Source organism: Ooceraea biroi, chromosome 3 (assembly GCF_003672135.1).
Source record: "Ooceraea biroi isolate clonal line C1 chromosome 3, Obir_v5.4, whole genome shotgun sequence".
NCBI classification, from domain to species: Eukaryota; Metazoa; Arthropoda; class Insecta; order Hymenoptera; family Formicidae; genus Ooceraea; species Ooceraea biroi.
The window spans coordinates 10,566,970-10,583,916 of NC_039508.1; the positions used below are offsets into that span (position 1 = coordinate 10,566,970).

General features: G+C 43.4%; 4 protein-coding genes and 1 pseudogene across 13 annotated transcripts; 1 reads left to right on the forward strand and 4 right to left on the reverse strand.

The window, feature by feature from the left end:
• Window positions 1-168: 168 nt before the first annotated feature.
• On the reverse strand, window positions 169-4,280 carry LOC105276915 (ceramide synthase 6). Of its 3 annotated transcripts, none has more exons than XM_011334936.3 (8): window positions 3,926-4,280; window positions 3,094-3,283; window positions 2,494-2,611; window positions 2,134-2,246; window positions 1,695-2,025; window positions 1,505-1,623; window positions 1,287-1,431; window positions 169-1,164 (listed from the first exon to the last, which is right to left on the reverse strand). In XM_011334936.3, exons 2-8 carry the CDS (start codon window positions 3,270-3,272, stop codon window positions 1,039-1,041), a joined length of 1,131 nt encoding a protein of 376 aa, XP_011333238.1. In that variant the 5' UTR covers window positions 3,273-3,283; window positions 3,926-4,280; the 3' UTR covers window positions 169-1,038. The 3 variants fall into 3 exon arrangements, with proteins under 3 accessions (XP_011333238.1, XP_011333237.1, XP_019886439.1); XM_011334935.3 differs by lacking the exon at window positions 3,926-4,280 and adding an exon at window positions 3,701-3,831; XM_020030880.2 differs by lacking the exon at window positions 3,926-4,280 and having other exon boundaries at window positions 3,094-3,578.
• Window positions 4,281-5,288: 1,008 nt separating this feature from the next.
• On the reverse strand, window positions 5,289-9,082 carry LOC105276914 (beta-1,4-glucuronyltransferase 1). 2 transcript variants are annotated; one of them, XM_011334934.3, is made up of 6 exons: window positions 8,964-9,081; window positions 8,276-8,612; window positions 7,616-7,838; window positions 6,237-6,625; window positions 5,900-6,101; window positions 5,289-5,720 (listed from the first exon to the last, which is right to left on the reverse strand). In XM_011334934.3, the coding sequence occupies exons 2-6, from the start codon at window positions 8,599-8,601 to the stop codon at window positions 5,508-5,510; spliced, it is 1,353 nt and encodes a 450-aa protein (XP_011333236.1). In that variant the 5' UTR covers window positions 8,602-8,612; window positions 8,964-9,081; the 3' UTR covers window positions 5,289-5,507. The 2 variants fall into 2 exon arrangements, with proteins under 2 accessions (XP_011333236.1, XP_011333235.1); XM_011334933.3 differs by having other exon boundaries at window positions 5,900-6,625; window positions 8,964-9,082.
• On the reverse strand, window positions 8,963-10,941 carry LOC113561606 (annotated as a pseudogene).
• On the forward strand, window positions 9,207-13,515 carry LOC105276913. 5 transcript variants are annotated; one of them, XM_011334928.3, is made up of 8 exons: window positions 9,207-9,314; window positions 9,396-9,597; window positions 9,678-9,821; window positions 9,909-11,268; window positions 11,809-12,063; window positions 12,140-12,472; window positions 12,580-12,810; window positions 12,987-13,515. In XM_011334928.3, exons 4-8 carry the CDS (start codon window positions 10,956-10,958, stop codon window positions 13,241-13,243), a joined length of 1,389 nt encoding a protein of 462 aa, XP_011333230.1. In that variant the 5' UTR covers window positions 9,207-9,314; window positions 9,396-9,597; window positions 9,678-9,821; window positions 9,909-10,955; the 3' UTR covers window positions 13,244-13,515. The 5 variants fall into 5 exon arrangements, with proteins under 5 accessions (XP_011333230.1, XP_011333229.1, XP_011333233.1 ...); XM_011334927.2 differs by having other exon boundaries at window positions 9,212-9,328; XM_011334931.3 differs by having other exon boundaries at window positions 9,261-9,597; window positions 11,818-12,063.
• Window positions 13,513-16,911, reverse strand: LOC105276912 (protein tumorous imaginal discs, mitochondrial). Of its 3 annotated transcripts, XM_011334925.3 has the most exons (6): window positions 16,532-16,911; window positions 15,594-16,057; window positions 15,237-15,500; window positions 14,692-15,136; window positions 14,191-14,299; window positions 13,861-14,001 (listed from the first exon to the last, which is right to left on the reverse strand). In XM_011334925.3, exons 1-5 carry the CDS (start codon window positions 16,722-16,724, stop codon window positions 14,199-14,201), a joined length of 1,467 nt encoding a protein of 488 aa, XP_011333227.1. In that variant the 5' UTR covers window positions 16,725-16,911; the 3' UTR covers window positions 13,861-14,001; window positions 14,191-14,198. The 3 variants fall into 3 exon arrangements, with proteins under 3 accessions (XP_011333225.1, XP_011333227.1, XP_011333226.1); XM_011334923.3 differs by lacking the exon at window positions 14,191-14,299 and having other exon boundaries at window positions 13,513-14,001; window positions 16,532-16,909; XM_011334924.3 differs by lacking the exon at window positions 13,861-14,001 and having other exon boundaries at window positions 14,103-14,299.
• Window positions 16,912-16,947: the final 36 nt, after the last annotated feature.

A 16,947-nucleotide genomic window follows, 5' to 3' on the forward strand; every position in this document is an offset into this window, starting at 1 on the left:
TATAGCTTTTTTTATATGTTAAAAGAAAACAGTAGAGAGAGCAAAATAATGGGAATTAAAGAATCAGTAAGGAATTTTATTGAAGATACACGATAATGTAACCGTATTATGCAAAAATGATTAATACTTGTGAAGATGACTCAGAAAGATTCACAGATAAGTACAAGGTACAATTTACGTAATCCGTATTTATTCGTTGATAAATGCAAAAGTAGTTCTTTGCAATGACCTAAGCGATAAGAGCATCGCGGAAATACACTTTTCTTCGATATACTTAGACTAAATAACATCGACGCAGTAAATGGATTAATGCACAAATAAACGTGTCTGGCTGAACATTACGTAAGAGAGTCACTTGTGGTAGAGTAGTTACAAAAGAACGTGAATTAGTGTAAAAATTAATTACCGCAATATCCTTACTTATCGATCACCGACTCTTCGATAAAGTATATGAAAATAAATAAATATACTATGTATTTATATTTATAAATATAAATATAAATACATTTTTCAGAGCAGTTATGCGAAAACTTTGAAAACGGTCGGAGTCCAGTGAGCACTGAACACGTCTTGTAGCTTTGGTCCATTCTTATCATAACTAAGCATCAAGAAAGTTCGTTCAAAGAAGTGTGCATACCTATACTTAATACTTAAATAAAGATAGACGTACACGTATAAATTAGTGATACGCGAATAATAAGGATTGTCTCCACTTGTGTTTTCGTTGTCCTCTGGTGTGTAATACTTGTCCAACACAAATTCACGAGGATTGACAGATCGCAGGCAGATTTGTGATATACAAAAGCATAAAAACTAGTTGAAGAAAAGTATTACCAAAGAATAAGAGAAAAAATACACGTATCTTCATTTCACGATTAGATAGGTATGTCGATGGTTAGCGTTCTGAATAATGAGAGTAAAATAGTGACGAATATTTTATATTTGTAGGAAGATAGATTAGCACCTGGATAAATGCTTGGATGAATAATCTGCCTTGGGTATCGTTCTAAAACAATCTCTCGTCTAGCATGCTTTCTGTTAGTGGACTTTCGGTCTCGAATTTGACTTGTTAGTATAATTTGCGGTACTGTTTATAGGAGTATTATTGGCCGAAGTGTCGGATACTTCGTCGCTGCTACTGTTACTGCGAATATCACCCTCCATCTGTAACGTTTTTGCCATAAAAAAAGGAAATTAGCATATAAGTATATATTTTATTCGTTAACATTGATAAGATGCCTCAACGAGCGTGCACCCGACAATCTATATAAATCAGCATCACATACCTGACCAGCATTAAAAGCGCGATATGCGATCTTAATGATTAAGTAAGTCCAAATCGCGTGGAGAAACAGTAGTAAAATTAATAGAGAATTAAAGATATAGTACGCAGGGAACATCGGTACTATCTTAGGCGCTTCTATCGACGTGCTGTAACAGAATTTCAATCAATAAATCCGAACTCGATCAGTAATTCATAAAGATTAATTGCAACGACACGTACCTATGAATTATCCAAAACGGATATACACCCATGCGCGTCGCAATCCACAGTATTGTAAATATGGCAAATATACAATCGCAGAACTTTTGATAACTCGCGTACTTGGCCATTTTCGCAGCCTGCAAATGTCACAAAAGTGTAAAATAAATCGATAGTAAAGCGTTCCTTTTTCCCTTTGAAGTCTTCTTACCTCCAAGAATATGTCCGCGCTATCGTGCACTAGCAGAACCAGGGAGCCGATTCTCGTCAAATTGCCGACCCACGAGAAACACATAAGCGAAATTGTGGCTATATGATGAATGAACATTTGCCAGAAGTCTTTCCTTTTTACATCAAAGAACTGAGAGAAGCTTAATGCCCAATAAAATGACATTGATATCATGTAATACCACCAGATATCACTGGTAACGGGATGATACGGGTAATTGTAGTAACAATGTTTTATGTCCCACAACCACGCTTTATCCCACAAGATATAAAGGCCATATAAGAATGAATATGCATAATAAAAACATCTCCAACTAAAATAAAGGTAAAAGATTATTTTTAGTATTATTAATTAAAATTAATTGATTAATGAATTGATCGTAATTTCTGCAATATATTTTATAATTATGACGATAACTAACCAGCTTTCGCAAAACTTTATGAGAGTAGATGGCTTGTCCTGAGAACGGCGCATTCGAAGCCATCTCTCCACCTGCCTCTCGGACCAGTCTAATTGTTTAGCCAATCCCAAAATCTTAAAACACAGTTGTGTGTTACAAGGTACTAATGTAACATGTAAATGATACACATGAAATACATCAATTAGTAATTAATATTGCATTCACATGATTTAACTACCATTATATTTAAGCATAATACTCTTAATGTTAGTTACATATGAAAGTATAATTCTTGCGTAATAAATTGCTAATTATTTCATTGGCGTTGACTCATTACCACACATCTAATTATGAAACTTTACTTCTTCGCTGTACACTCACCTGCTTATACTTAGTTTTCTTACTAAGATACGCTTTCTCTAATATTTCATTGGACACTGCCTTTTTGCTTCTTGTACTTTTTATACCGAGCCATTTTCCAAACGGAGAGAACAAATATCTGTTCCAAGTAATTAAACAGATTATCAGTGACAATATTAAAATCTTCTTATCTTTGCTAGTGAATTGGGTATGAAGAAAAACAACTTCTTTAAAATAATCTATTCAGAAAAACTTTTTTAGTCAACCTGACTGTCAATATTGTGTACATTGATTTAGAACTAAATACATTGCTAGTCGACTAAAAAAGTTGTTTTTCTGAATAGAATTAATAGATTGAATAGATAGAAACAGATTTACACAAATCTTGCACCTTCAATCTTTTCTCGATTGTAAGTATCTTTAAACATATTTTCTCAATGTATATACATTATTATATTCATATGCCTATGCTAACGTAGAGTAGTACATAAAACAATAAATATATCTATTTCTGTATTAGATACAGCTTGCGGAATACATAAAATTCCAGAAACTTAAGCACTAATATTAGAAGAAAAGATTTAAAATGTTACAAAAAACTCGAGTCTCTGGCGAACTTACCTTTCAAGAGCGTACCTTATCCCTAACATAACGAACGCCATAGGCAAAGGATATACTAAATGCTGATAGTTAGCGTACATATTGTCTGAATTCGGACTGATGTCCTCCCATGTTATATTAGGAGGCAACCAAACGTCCGGCGACCAGAAGGTCGTTGAAATATTCCTCAAAATATTCATTGTTCTATTTCCTGCAAACAGATATCCGTGATAACATGAGAAGACGAAAACTTGGATCGATTCGAATTGCATTAGGCGAAACCGGAGCACCGATCACAGACGCCGTATTACATTACATGCAGCACACCCACATTTGACACTATCACTACAAATGGCTCGTTAGCGCGCCGGAATGTCCGACAACGGGGCTACCGACAACGCAGGAATTCCCCGATTAAGAAGCACGCGGCTCGCGAGAGGCTACGATCATTTATCAGTACAGAGAATCACTATTGAACATCAGCAGCAGGCCGAGGTGTTAAATCGGCACGAGGTCTCTCAAAAAAAAACTCGCTCTCACCGTAACCAGGGAATTAACACCACGTTACCGCCACGAGGAAAGGACACCTCCCGCGAGTATCCCGATGAAAGAAAACCGCGACACTTACCCGAAACCGCTGCGGCCGCTCTGGCATGTACCGCGCGATCTGAGACGCGCCACCGGACGGACGGGAGTGCGGTGGCGGTGCGTGCGCGCGTGCTCGCGTTACGAGCCTCGCCGTTTCCGCGCTGCGACGACGCGACGCGACGGTGAGGAGTGAGTGGCGGGTGAGCGTGCCTCGAGTTGCGTCTGTGCGCGCGCGCGGGCGCATGTAAACGTAACCACAAGTTACCTCTCTCTACTGCGGCGAGCGTAAACCGCCCTCGACGCAGACGACGACGCGCAGCAGTCGGCAGGAGCTACCTTGAATGGTGGTATTCACCGCCGATGAGTATTCACGACGACGAGAGCTGGTAGAGGCTCTCACCCCTCCCCCTTCCACGGAACGCTTCGGACACCTCGCTGGTCAAAGTCTGTCTGTCATTGAAGAGACAACCGCTCTACTGTCACTACTACTATCGTCGCCTCACTACCATTAATGCCGCTTTAAGCACCACCACTACCACGAGAAGCGGCAGTCATCATGCGACCGAGATGACGAGACCGTTCGGCCACGTGACTATCCGTGAGCTTTGACGGTCGCTCGCGATACTCCCCCTCCCCGCGCTGGCGTCGCAGTGCCAAGCCCGCACCAGATACGTTTAATTAATTAATGATAGCCGGCGGTACACGAGGCATTCCGCGCTGCTCCGCGTGCGTTCCGATGAGAGGCGCGCCCGGCAAGGACGAGCACGTCCGATTGTCCCCGATCTCGCAGCGATCTCGTGGCGGGAATTCTCTGTCTCCGTCTTGCTCCTTCGCTAATCCCGCTTCTTTTCTAATCACTTTGTCTCTCCTTTTTGCCTTATCTCGTTACTGCTGTTTTCGAAGCCGATACGAACGTCTTCGTAGAACCAGTAACGGTTTCCGTTCGGTATTTCGACACCTTCAACGATGCGGTGTTGGAGATCCGCGTCAGCTCTATCGTCCTCGCTTTGTTGGTATTGGTACTGGTATATATTATGCGTGTATTGTTATTATATTAATACCACGGACTTTCATTACAATGAGGCAAGAGATTTTGCGGTTATGAGTCATCAAAAGCCTGCAAGAACGGTGACCGGGTAACAACAAATGGCGCATCGATTCGCGTTTATTTGCGTGCACTATCGATGTAATTTATCGGTACCGCGCGCGCGTTATCGTGTCGAGATTTATTTATTCTCTGATTACCATATATCTACGCATGGAATCTAAATGGCCGACGTCTGCCGCTCCGAAAATTTAGAATCATCCTGGAACACGAATTAAAATACGCTATCGATCACGCGAAACTATCGATGCGTTGAAACGGCTTTTTTCACAATTTTTTGGTATCGCGACGACAGTGGCCAGTGGTGATTCACGTCTGCAACATCACTCGAAAATCCGGGCTTTCCCATTGGATGATACGAGTCGCGCGATATCTCGCGATTAACGCACGTGAGGCACGTCACTCTCCACCATATATTTCAAATATGAATTTTTATTTAAATTTGAAAAGTAGACGTGGCGTCTCAACAAGTGCCTCGCACTTCAGACTGGATGATCGAAGGGATCGCAGGTACGAATTGAGGTTACTCGTGTAAAAACCTTTATTCTCGCGGTGAAAAAGAATTGATCGTCGTTAAGCCGAGGTAATGTCCCTCGCCTTCCTAGGCCTAACAAACATGACGTGCTGAAAAATATTTTCCTATTGTTAGTACGCGGTTACAGGCACCGTGCATGTATCGAAGAGGCGCTTCTCTGTTCCTCTCTCTTGTAGGAAGCATTACGCTGCCTTCTAACCCCCCTTTTCACTGTGCGCATCTACGGTTGATCGGGTATCGCTTAATCAGGCGCTTTATCACGCGCTGGTAGATCCTCGCGTTCCTCCTCTCGTGTGGCCGGAAGAACTCCTGCACGGTCGCGTTGATCTTGCGCGTTTTCCGCTTGATTCCCGGAGTGTGCACTAAGAAGGCACCGTCGAGCACGACCAGCCGATAATTCAGGAGGCACATCTCGAACATCTGCGAGCCAGAATGAAATTACAATGTCCGGAAGTATTACAAAACCTGCAAACGGTTTTATTAACCGGTACTTTCTCCGCCATAATCGTCTAATTGTAAATCCGTTTTCCAGGAAATCATATGAATTTTCATGTCCTTGACACGCGCGGGTGATATTCCAGGGAGACCGTTTCGCGTACCTGGGCCATCTTGTCCTGCTTCCCTTCCCAGGACATCTCTTCCGTGTAGAGCGGGTCGTCCCGCGTGCCGATGAAAACCGGCTCCCATCTGTGATGCGGATATTCCCTCCTGGTGACAATCAACGGGCGCACTTTGTTCGGATCCGGCCTGATCATCCACCTGGTCAATCCGGGAAACCTCTGGCAGTGCGGGCAGAGGAACCTGCCACGGACGATTCCGTTAGCGTACCGTCTTTTACGTACCGTCGACGCAGCAGGTGTTGCGTTGCGATTGTCACAACGGCAGAAAGTCGATAGATCTAAAATTAGGACGCGTGAGTTGTAGATCCACGCATACCTGTGGAAGTACACTGCCAAGCCAGCCCGGCAGGCAGCGAGGAGTTCACGCTTCGTCGTCGGCGGCGGTTCGTTGGACGCTATCTCGAAGACGGGCACGACGAAGACCACGCCGACCTTGGGCGGACGCTGGCGCACCATCTCCATGAAGCCGGAGGCTAGCCGAGCGCTCGGTAGCAGCTCGATGTCCGACACCAGGACGCGAGACGTGTTCGCCGCTATCCTAGCTACGTTCCGGGCGACGTTGATGGGATACGTCATGCCCCTGCGTTTCCTCTCGGTCTCGGCTTGCCGCCCCTGAAGATCGGACGCGGCGCAATCGTCCCGGGTGTGACCGATTGCACCCAAGGCGGGCGGTCGACCGGCCGGAAACACCAGATGGACGGAAACCTGCGATTATCAGGTCGTTAGAGACGCGTCGCATTGTAAGAAAGGGCGAAGAAAGAAAAAAGAAGAAAGCATGCGAATGTGTGTCCCGAAAGGAATCCGTTAAAGAAGAAGAGAAGAAAAACCGCGTTAAAAGGAAATTCCACGGTTGAGGCTGGACGCAATGTACGAATATTTTTTATAAATCATTATATCATTCGTCATTTACAATAATTTTTAATCGACGCACGTCAGTCGATCAGATATTTATCCGGAATATAAATTTCCGGACTATTTTATACACTTAAAAATTTTCTTTTATTGTGTACGAGTTGCATCAAGTATTAATATGCTATTTTACGTGTTAGCTTATAAAATCTTTTGCGTGTGGTTTAGCATGCTGTTGCATAAGCCCTTTTGAAAGGCAGACGTTATACGTTGCAGATGTTTGGCGTAGCTGTTATATTCGTGCGTCACACATCACAGAGGACAGTCAAGTGTTCATAATCCATGTAATTTTAATTGAGACTATTCGCATTCTACGATTGGATTGGATACGGTTATGCTAATTCAAAGCGGGCGTATATAACGGAATTCGCGTCCGCCACAGGCTTTCGTAACAGGAGTATCGATCTCGCCTTGGCCGATGTGTGCCGTACGTGAGCAACGTTTTGCGCTGCGAAAAATTATTCTAATTGCGGAGAGTAAGCTTACACTAATCTATTATGCGGTACTCTCTTATGCCAGGTCACGTTTACGTAAGCAAATTGATATATTCTCGTGAAAGCTAGCTGACGAAAAATTTATGTACAAAAGAATCACTCTCTTTTACGGAGATAAAAAGATATTGCAATTCTTCTTTATACAGGGTGCCCTAAAAGCGCATATCTCTAGTTTACGTTGGATGCCTCGTCCCGCTTGTATCAACGAAACCGCGAAACTGCGAGGGTTGTCGAAGAACATCGCGTGTTCGATTCGAGGGATCCGAGGTCACGTCGAGGAAGTTGAAAAGACCTTGTACATGGCAGGCTCGCACCGACAGGCCCGATCAAGCTGAGCGACAGCGAGGCCAGCGTCGAGGCCTGGCGCGAACACCGCCAGGCTGAGCGGTCCCTCCCACCGTCTGGCCAGCTCCACAATCCCATAAACCTGATCGGCGGTGGCGTGTGTGGACAGCGTGACTTGGGGCAACCTGTCCGTCGCTTCGGCGGCGCCGCGCACCACGAACGGCAGGACCCTGCACGGAGAAAAAGAATCTCGCCGTCGCAGCAAAACCGTCGCCGCCACCGCATATCCCACCGCGGGAGAACACGGTCAAGTCCCCCTCCTAGTTGCCTACTATGCAACGATAGCGCGGAAATAATTTACCCCTATCAAACGCATTCTGGCGTTGACAGCAAATTCGTTGCTGCTTCGATCACCGAGTTTAATTGAGCGATTCTCGACGAGCGAGATAGAAGCGTGCTTAACGCAAGTTTCTCTTTACCATCCGCGCGGTATTAAAGATTGACGGAACACGTTCAGCTGTACGACAGCATGAAGCACGCTGTTCCAGCAAACTTTTTTTCTCCGTGCTCAGCTCTCTGATACCGATACTAGACACCAATCGCCGCTGTAGATAGGCCAGTTACACATCAACGTGTTAGCGATCTTTCTGATGAATGATGTTTCTACCTGTAGGGACTCTTCTCCCCGATTTCGGGAGTCCAGGTGAGCCTGAACGGCGGATAGGAGAGAACATCCGGCAGACCGTAGTACCACCTGCAGGCACTTCCATTACGCGGTTGTTGACCCGCCATGTAAATACCAGCCGCATAAGCAGGCGGATCAGCATCCTGCGGTAAGTTTACGTGGTTGCCAACCGGGATCAGAGTATCATCATGAAAGATGAGCGTCGTCGTCGGCAGTCGAACATCACGGCCAAACAGCAGACGGCCGGCCACCAGCAGGGACAGTACCAACATCGGCCATACTAGTAGCCTGCGAGCGAGGCTGCGCATCGCTTCTTCACCTGAGAATACATTCAAGAATTTTAGTTTGCTTGAGCAATTACAAACTTAACTAAAGATTAAAGGTAGTCTTCTTCTTCTAGTTTTTGATTACTATAGTTACTTTGTGACAGCAGAATTATTTTCAGAAATTCGGGGAACAACGGGGTCTTGTAAACTAAGGGATTCAGACTGGATTCTTTGATGAATATCGCATTTATCTTTCCATAAAAATATCTGCGAATCATTCCTACTGTCTATGTCGCTATTCAGCTACTGTATTTCAGCGACGTGGGGTGATTTTGTTATATATATGGCACGTAAAGAGCTGAAATTGACGGGTCGATGGCGAACCATTGTTCGTCTGAACGCACCTCGGGAGTTCTTCGATCTCGTCGTCGTCGATCGAGAACGGTAAAGCAATGTTCCATGTTATAGGCACGAACGGCGGGTCCTCCGTGGAACATCCACCGTCAAACTGGTACGACGACGTGCCTTGGCGAGGGCGAGACCACGAAATATCGTGGATCGATGTCGCGCAAACGCGCTGGCATACCGCGAAGACGCAATACGCGCAGTCGAAAGCTGCAGATGTAGGGTCGTGATTGCGGGTGGCAGAGGATAAACGATGCCGCTAAGCTAAACACGCGCGTAGATTTCAGCTTAGATATCTCAGCCCAGAGAGTTACCCACTATCGCTCAACCGTATCTCCTGCCGCTCTACTGTAAATTCAGAACTGTAATGAAACTTTTTCTTTCATATCTCCCGTTTTTAACGATTCATGTCTCTTTGAAAAAATTTTCAGATTTGAAACTTTGAATTAGCAGCAAGCGCGTTCTATAAACGTTACGGATTAATGAAATCCCCGCGAGCAATGTATGCGCGCATAGATAGAGAATAAGGTCAAGTGATCAATAATTTAATGAGCATTGAACGATACCGGAAAGATATCCTCGTGCTTTGCACAGGGGACATTACCCTTTGGACATTTACGACCGATAAAAATTGTAAGAGTTTGTAGTAATAAATATAGTGACCTGTATGGCGATTGAAGTTATCGCTGACAATTGGCTCTTGTGTATTACAGAAAGCTGCACATTGGCGTATCGCGTGACATGTAACAACCTGCTTCGATTAGCCGGATGGGCGCATAAGCTGGTTGCTATAGCAGAAGTCGGAGTTTACCCGCGCGATCACGCAGAATTCATCGTGAGATCACGTCCAATCGAAGGTACGGCACGTGCCGACAATTAGCTATACGCGGCGCTTAGGGTCGTCATTGACTCCAAGGGTGCATTCTAATTTTAACGATTCACAGAAGAGCACACACCTACACCGCTCATTCGCCGATCATTCGTGCGGCGGTGCGACGCGCCGAGTGCACGAAATCATACTCTTCAGGGACTAGTAGCTCCTAAATTCTCCGAGGCGTCGAATCTCCGATGTGTTTCTGCGGTCTTATTATTTATTTCGTATTGATTCCGTATTATCTTAATCAGGAAATTCGAGAAAAGAATTTCGAGAAATCTTCAAAAAAGGTTCAGTGAGGAAGAGTCAGATAAGCTTGTTTATTGAAGAAAAAAAATTCTCGATAAAATTTAAGTGTACATTTTTCTTAAGATAAGATGCAAGACTCAGCAATATTTAATTGCTTTTTCCTTTTGCAATGGTTAATGATTGATAGCTTTCTGGACGAGATATATTTCGAGGGTATTTCTAAATAACTTGCAGACCTTACGATTGGGACATCACGTGCCGATTGCCAAGTTAAACTCATTGTCACTATAATCTCGTATGAATATGTCTCCCCAACAGTGTAGAGACAGCACAATTATTAACGATGTATAATACATGTTTCCATGTGAAGCTTATCGATCCAATTTCTACACACACGTCCATATAAATAATTCGCACAGGACAATGAAAAATGTATCGAAGCAAACAAGTAAGAAATTATTGACGGGAAACTTTGCGAATGAAAACACCGAGAACATTGATTTTATCCGTGAACGTTATATAATGTTTAACATCTGATATAGTCGGTGCAGAAAAAACTTATTGATGCTACCGAGTTCATAAAGAAATCAATGGAGCATAAACCACCCTCCGGAATTCTCGAGGAGGAACACTCGAAGACCACTCTGCGAAATAGATTCAACAAGTGTTCGGGGACGTCGCCCACGAGGGATGGGATCTCGCCGGGGAGGCCTCGTGTATGACGACTCCGTAACGAGAACGGCACCGAGCATCTCTCCCAATCGCGTTGCGTGAAATATACACGATTACGCGATCGACCGGGAGATCGCCGGACGCACATGCGGAACCGATGGCAGCTTATAGTGGTAGCTCATCTTGACCTTAACCCATGAACGTGCCCCTTTTCCCGCAACCACCGACCGTCAGGGTCGTCGGGACGCCCCACAGTGACGTGCCGGACGTCGCAACGCTGCCACGCGCTCCGGCGACGCCTGCCGTCGTTGTACCGCGTGTACACGGACGACATGCCGTACCCGTGCCGTCCTCCAGGAAGCGACGTCGCGTCTGCAGGAACTTGGTCCATCCGCGGGTCAAGAATGCCGCTCGTCGCCGTGTCACTGAGTTTTGCGTGAGGATGACGGAGCGTCACGCGAAAAACGATGAGAGGGACGACGACGACGACGACGTCGTTTGCGGCATCGGTAAATATTATCTCAATTAATAGGAATCATTTTATAATTGTAAAACTTAATTGATATTGATACAATGAAAATAATTAAAATAATATGAAATAATTCAAGCTTTAATAAGTTCTTAATATTCTAAAAACAGTTGAGAGTTTCGAAAACTTTTTATAGATATGTGTAAATAATTGGCAAAGTGTTTTGTAATAGTTGATATATGTTTCATGATGAGTCACGTAAAAAGAGAATATTAAAGTAAGAGCGTAAAGGAGTGTCACGTAATATGATAGATATATAGTACAAACGGTATAACAAAGGCCACATTACCGAGTTTCAGGTAATCGATCACTGCGTGTTTTGCTAATGCAACTTTCATCAAGAACTGGAAAAGTCTTTGACATTTCCCTTAATGTGATTGTTCCCTCATTTACTTAACATACCGAACTTTGAACTTTGAACTAGCATTAAATCGATACCGATTATCTCTAATTTGCATATTCAAATGCTTTTACATCCATAGATCCGTTAGACACACGTAAAAATACTATTTAAAAATAGATATTACAGACACACCAAGCCGAATAAGCCGAATAAACACGGAGATCTCGCCTCGCTTGAAAAACGGCGTGATACGGACGAAATGGACAAAATCGGTGGCTGTTCAGACCATAGAAGGATTGCCGTTGCGACTGAGGGTCCTGCCGTCTCTCAGGGACATCGAGGAGGACAATGGCAGTACCTTGGATCCGATGAAGTCTTCGAGAGTCTGGAAGTACCTGAGATTCTTAGGACGATTGTCGTTGTCGCAATTTGGTACGCTGGAAATATAAACGTAATTCGCTTATCTGCTTAAAAATTATTTCATTAGACTGGTGTTAACTTATCGTAGGACTTCTGTGGCTGCTTGTAACGTGGACAGTAGCAGGCGCGGCGGCCTTTTGCGCCACGGAGGGTCCCCGTGAGCGTGAACAAGTCGTGTCGCTAAAGAATATGCAGAAGGACCTGGCAGTTGGTCTAGCAACCGAACTACGCCAGTTACGGGCAGAGCAGGACCAGAACGTGGAACCGCTGTGGAGCAACAAAGTTCGCCAATACGTGGCCAAGCATGAAGAACGCCTTCTGATCGCTATTAGTTCCGGTTACGGTGAAGGCGGCAACAGCGGCCAGCTATGGACGTTTCCAGGTTGCGTGTTGTTCGCCATATCGCTAATCACCACTTTAGGTATGTTAATTAAATTGAAGGTCTAAAAAGATGTTTAAATGGGCTTACAATTAACTTTTTAAATGGCCTTTCAGAAAGATGACTATGTATTTCTGAATTATTAATAGGTTTCGGGGCGCCGGTTCCGCGAACCACCGCCGGTCGCACAGTAGGGGTAATTTTCGCTGCGATCGGCATCCCCGCGCACTTCCTCCTCGTCCTGAATTTCGGTCTGATGGTAGCCGTTCATCTGCAAAAATTCGCGCTCGCCAGACGCGGTGTGCGACTTGATCACGCGGAATCCAGCGTCTCCATGCCGATGCCGACGTGGGTGAAAATCCTGCCGTTTGTTTTTTCAGGTAAACCATCATGAATCTATTTATCAAACACTTATTGTCAGGATTGCAATTATTGCTGCTTTCCAATTTCCATAATTCAGAATTAATTTTTTAATTGGAACGGATATTTAAGTAACATTAAATAAATATGGAGATTAAGAAAGCATTGTAAGCATTTTTTTTTATCTCTATCGCAGTCGCTTACTACATTTTGGGGGTACTGTGTTTCGGCATAGCGCGATCGAGGCCGATCGCGGCGAGCTTGCTGTTCCCACTGGACTTCACGGCGGCGGGTGGTCTTTCCACTACCGTCGGCCACGTGCGTATATTGTACGGTCTGTATTTGGAAGGAGCTGTTAGCATTGCGGCAATAATGGTGGCTGTGCTGCGAGTATCGGCGACGCAAAGCCTCACGAACATTGGACTGAAATACGGCCTGCTGATTGAAGCTTAAAATTCATTCGTTTAATTTATTGAACGTCTTTGCAGCTTCGTGTATATACAATACATTAATTATAACATTTGTACTCATCGTCGTCGTGTTCGAAACGAACAAAACGGATCAACTAGACCCCCAGCGTCGAGCGTCGGTCATTGGCGCTACGAAAATAGGAAATAGAATGAGAGACGTAGAAGAATACGATTGCAGATAAATGCAGAGGGATATAATAGCGCATTGTATGAAATTTGAAAATTATTCTATACATAAAAACGGAGAAGTTGTTCTATTTTTCATGTACACTTTATTTAATAAGACTTTATTAAATAAGACGTAACAAGTAAAGGCAAACTTGAACGCTATACGACTGTACAGGTAGATTATCTAAGCGCCACAGAGCTGGCGCCTTTTATCCGTTAATCGACGATTATCCAGAGCTTCACGCTTGTATTTTTCAACTTGATCGAAAGTGTACATGACGGTCCTTTATGACTTCCGTTTGGTGATATCGATGTGATTAATGTTTCCTAAGATCATTTTATATCGTTGGATCATCATTCCGATTTAAAGCATTTTTTCCCGCTGCGAAATCCCGGCGTCATTTTCATCTTTTCCATTCGACGACGTGTCTTTGGTATGCGCGGAATTATCATCTTGGGGTTTGTCTTCTGGATGTCGGGACGATGGCTGTTTCTCATGGTTAGGCATATTTCCCAGCGCTATGCGTATAGACTCTACCAAATCTAACGGTCCTGAATAAGATTCTTTCGTACCTGCGGACAAGTAAGAGAATTGGCACGTTTCTAACATTTTTTACTAGAATAAATATATAAGAAGTCTTAGTATTAAAAGTTGCAAGAAGGTATCTTCATTGTTCGATAATCTTGGTCTACTAATAAGTGTCATGTGCTCGTGATAGTATAGAATTAAGTTGTGCTCTATACATCAGACAATTTACTTACGATTAATTTCATCCAAATATGGCTTTCTTAATTTTGCTAAGCAGACCATCATTAGTCTGTTCGTTATGGTCTTCTCTCGCTTGAGTTCGCACCTTTGGACCTGCCATGCCTAAAAAAAACATGAAGCTACTGATAAAAAGACTCTGCTCTCAAGGTACACACTGATACATTGACGAGTTAATTACTGTACAAATTGTTTCACTGGAACTGTCTTTGCGAGATCTTTTTATTGAAAGCTTCTCCATTTCGTGTAAAGAAACCGCCAATGAAACGCATTTGTGTGACATTTTAATACGTTTTATTGAGATTAGCAGTAGCAGGTACACAGGGGAAAACTCAAGCGAAAGTCCAGGTGACTCATAGATTATGACAATGAAAATACTTGCTGCATTTTGAATATTGCGGATGCAAATAATGTAACGAATGTACATAGAAAACCCATAGTGAAACCCGAATATATTTATTCTAGATGATGCATTACGTTTCAACGTTCGTTCTTACCGTCCTTTTTGTATGTCAGGCCGTATATACTACCAGGAGTGTCAGTTTCGAGTTCCGCGTACGCCTGAAGCAATGCCCGTTGCTCGTCGGTCAACTGTTTGGGCACGGTTATCTTAATGTTCACGTAATGATCACCGTAACCCAATCCGTCGACCTTTTTCAATCCCTTGCCGCTCAGGCGGATCCGCGTGTGCGACGATGTCCCCGGCGTTACTTGTATGGTCTGGTCCTCGTACACGCCCTCCACTCGTATCGTACCACCAAGCACTGCCTGCGCCAGCGAGACTTGCGCCTCGGTATGTACGTCAGGTCCGTCGCGGCGGAAATACCGGGATTTCTCCACGCGGAATGTCACGAACACCTCCTTCCTGCCTACTGCCAGCCGAATCGTCTGCCCATCCTCCACGCCGGCTGGAACCGGCACGGTCACTTTCTTACGTTGCACCTGAGCGAGAATGATGTAGCAATTAAAATACGTGGCACAACTGATAAAAAATAAGATGTTTCAGCGAGTATGGTAAATTTTATATTAAAATATGTTTTACCGATTGTCCTTTGCCATCACATTCTGTGCAAGGGAACTTTATGAACATCCTCGTGCCTTGACAATACCGACAGGTCGAGCTCATTACAAAAGGACCGGTAGATATCGTCTCCATTCCCGTGCCGTTGCAATACTGACATTTTACTGCTTTCGTTCCGAGTTCGCAGCGCGAACCATTACACTTTGGACAGATGTCTATCACGTTAATGTTGATATCCTTGTTCACACCTCTTGCAGCTTGAGAAAATGTTAAGTTCATTATCACCTGTAAGCGAAAATAGAAATGTTACTTTTGTACCATATTAGTTGCGAAGTAAATAAATCAAATTGTGTGTAAGGTGTAACAATGTTTTCGTACTTCTTGAGCTGCTCCGAAACCATGCTTCGACTCTGCAAAGTCCTCGAAATCACTGAAGGCTCCACTTTGGAATCCAGCATCACCGAATATCTTTCTAAACAACTCCTCCGCATTGACAGTGGATGTGTATTGCCAGTGCTGACTGTAATTCTTGGGTCTGTGGCCTTGGCCCATTCCCATTCCCATTTGTTCCGAAGTTGTGCCCCACGTGTCGTATTCTTTTCTCTTAACATCATCGCTCAATACTTCGTAAGCCTCGGAAACCTCCTGAAATTTTTTCCCAGAGCTCGGATCCCCTTTATTCGTATCAGGATGATACTTCTTAGCAAGTTGGTAATATGCCTTTTTTATATCTTTCGCTGAAGCATTTTTGGAGACACCCAAAATTTCATAATAGTTACGTTTCAACAATTTACTTGTTAAATGTATGGCCCTGTGTGGCTGCATTATCCTCGCTATATTATCTGAAAACGAAATTTGAAAGTAAGAAACAATATTCTGAAAAATGTTCTGTGTACCACATGCAGAAAATAGATAATAAATTTATATATATTTATATATATTTATATATATTCATAAAAGTGAAATATTTAATTTAATTACAATTTAATTAATATTTATATCCATATTTTCAGAAGAATATTATATTATCTGCAATGTTCTAGAAAAAAAACTAACATGTACATATAACTAATGTGTACATGCGTGCATATAACGGTATGTAGCATGATTCCGAATTACAGGTTACGTTACCGAGTTGAAGAAAAGCTATGCGTATTGCACATCAAACAATGGAAAAGGCATAACAGGCATAAATAAAGATGGTCTAAAGTCGTGATGTTATTACGAACAATAGTGACATTGTTGACGAGAACGGTATTACGCAAAAATATAAGTAATGATGTAATCCAGGAAAAATCAAGAACAAGATACGTTACTTTTTCCTGCTCTGTTGTGGTTCCAACCATGGACAGTCGAAGCGACGGTCACCATGTAACGTTGACACGTATTGCATCGTTGAAAAACGCTACAGGAGAATTTATTTAAATTATTATTGCCGATAAAGTTAATTTTTGATCGGAAAATCACTGCCAGTCCTTTGCCGGTCGCCATGTTACACGAGAGACGCATGGCCACAAACGACGAGGTTATGCTTGGAGTCGCTTATGCCTTTATACAAACGGAAGTCAAAAGGCAATAATGCGCACAGAACATTCCAATTTGATGAAATGAGAAATGAGAATGAAATAGTTCCCTTTCCCACCGGTACCAAAAACCAACGGGGTATAGCAACATCTATTTAAGTCATAGATGTTGAATATATAGATGTCAAGAAAGTGTTGTCCAGGCATAT

Coding starts and splice junctions, on each gene's coding strand:
- LOC105276915 (XM_020030880.2), bottom strand. CDS start 3,344: ATGCAATTCGAATCGATCCAAGTTTTCGTCTTCTCATGTTATCACGGA. Junction 2,026..2,133: donor ATAAAGTTTTGCGAAAGCTG/GTTAGTTATCGT, acceptor CCTTTATTTTAG/TTGGAGATGTTTTTATTATG. Junction 1,432..1,504: donor CCGTTTTGGATAATTCATAG/GTACGTGTCGTT, acceptor ATTCTGTTACAG/CACGTCGATAGAAGCGCCTA.
- LOC105276914 (XM_011334933.3), bottom strand. CDS start 8,601: ATGCGCAGCCTCGCTCGCAGGCTACTAGTATGGCCGATGTTGGTACTG. Junction 7,839..8,275: donor GGGGAGAAGAGTCCCTACAG/GTAGAAACATCA, acceptor TTCTCCGTGCAG/GGTCCTGCCGTTCGTGGTGC. Junction 5,721..5,899: donor AGCAGGACAAGATGGCCCAG/GTACGCGAAACG, acceptor TCTGGCTCGCAG/ATGTTCGAGATGTGCCTCCT.
- LOC105276913 (XM_011334928.3), top strand. CDS start 10,956: ATGAACGTGCCCCTTTTCCCGCAACCACCGACCGTCAGGGTCGTCGGG. Junction 12,473..12,579: donor ATCGCTAATCACCACTTTAG/GTATGTTAATTA, acceptor AATTATTAATAG/GTTTCGGGGCGCCGGTTCCG. Junction 12,811..12,986: donor CCTGCCGTTTGTTTTTTCAG/GTAAACCATCAT, acceptor TCTCTATCGCAG/TCGCTTACTACATTTTGGGG.
- LOC105276912 (XM_011334923.3), bottom strand. CDS start 16,724: ATGCGTCTCTCGTGTAACATGGCGACCGGCAAAGGACTGGCAGTGATT. Junction 15,501..15,593: donor GTTTCGGAGCAGCTCAAGAA/GTACGAAAACAT, acceptor TTTCGCTTACAG/GTGATAATGAACTTAACATT. Junction 15,137..15,236: donor GTGATGGCAAAGGACAATCG/GTAAAACATATT, acceptor ATTCTCGCTCAG/GTGCAACGTAAGAAAGTGAC.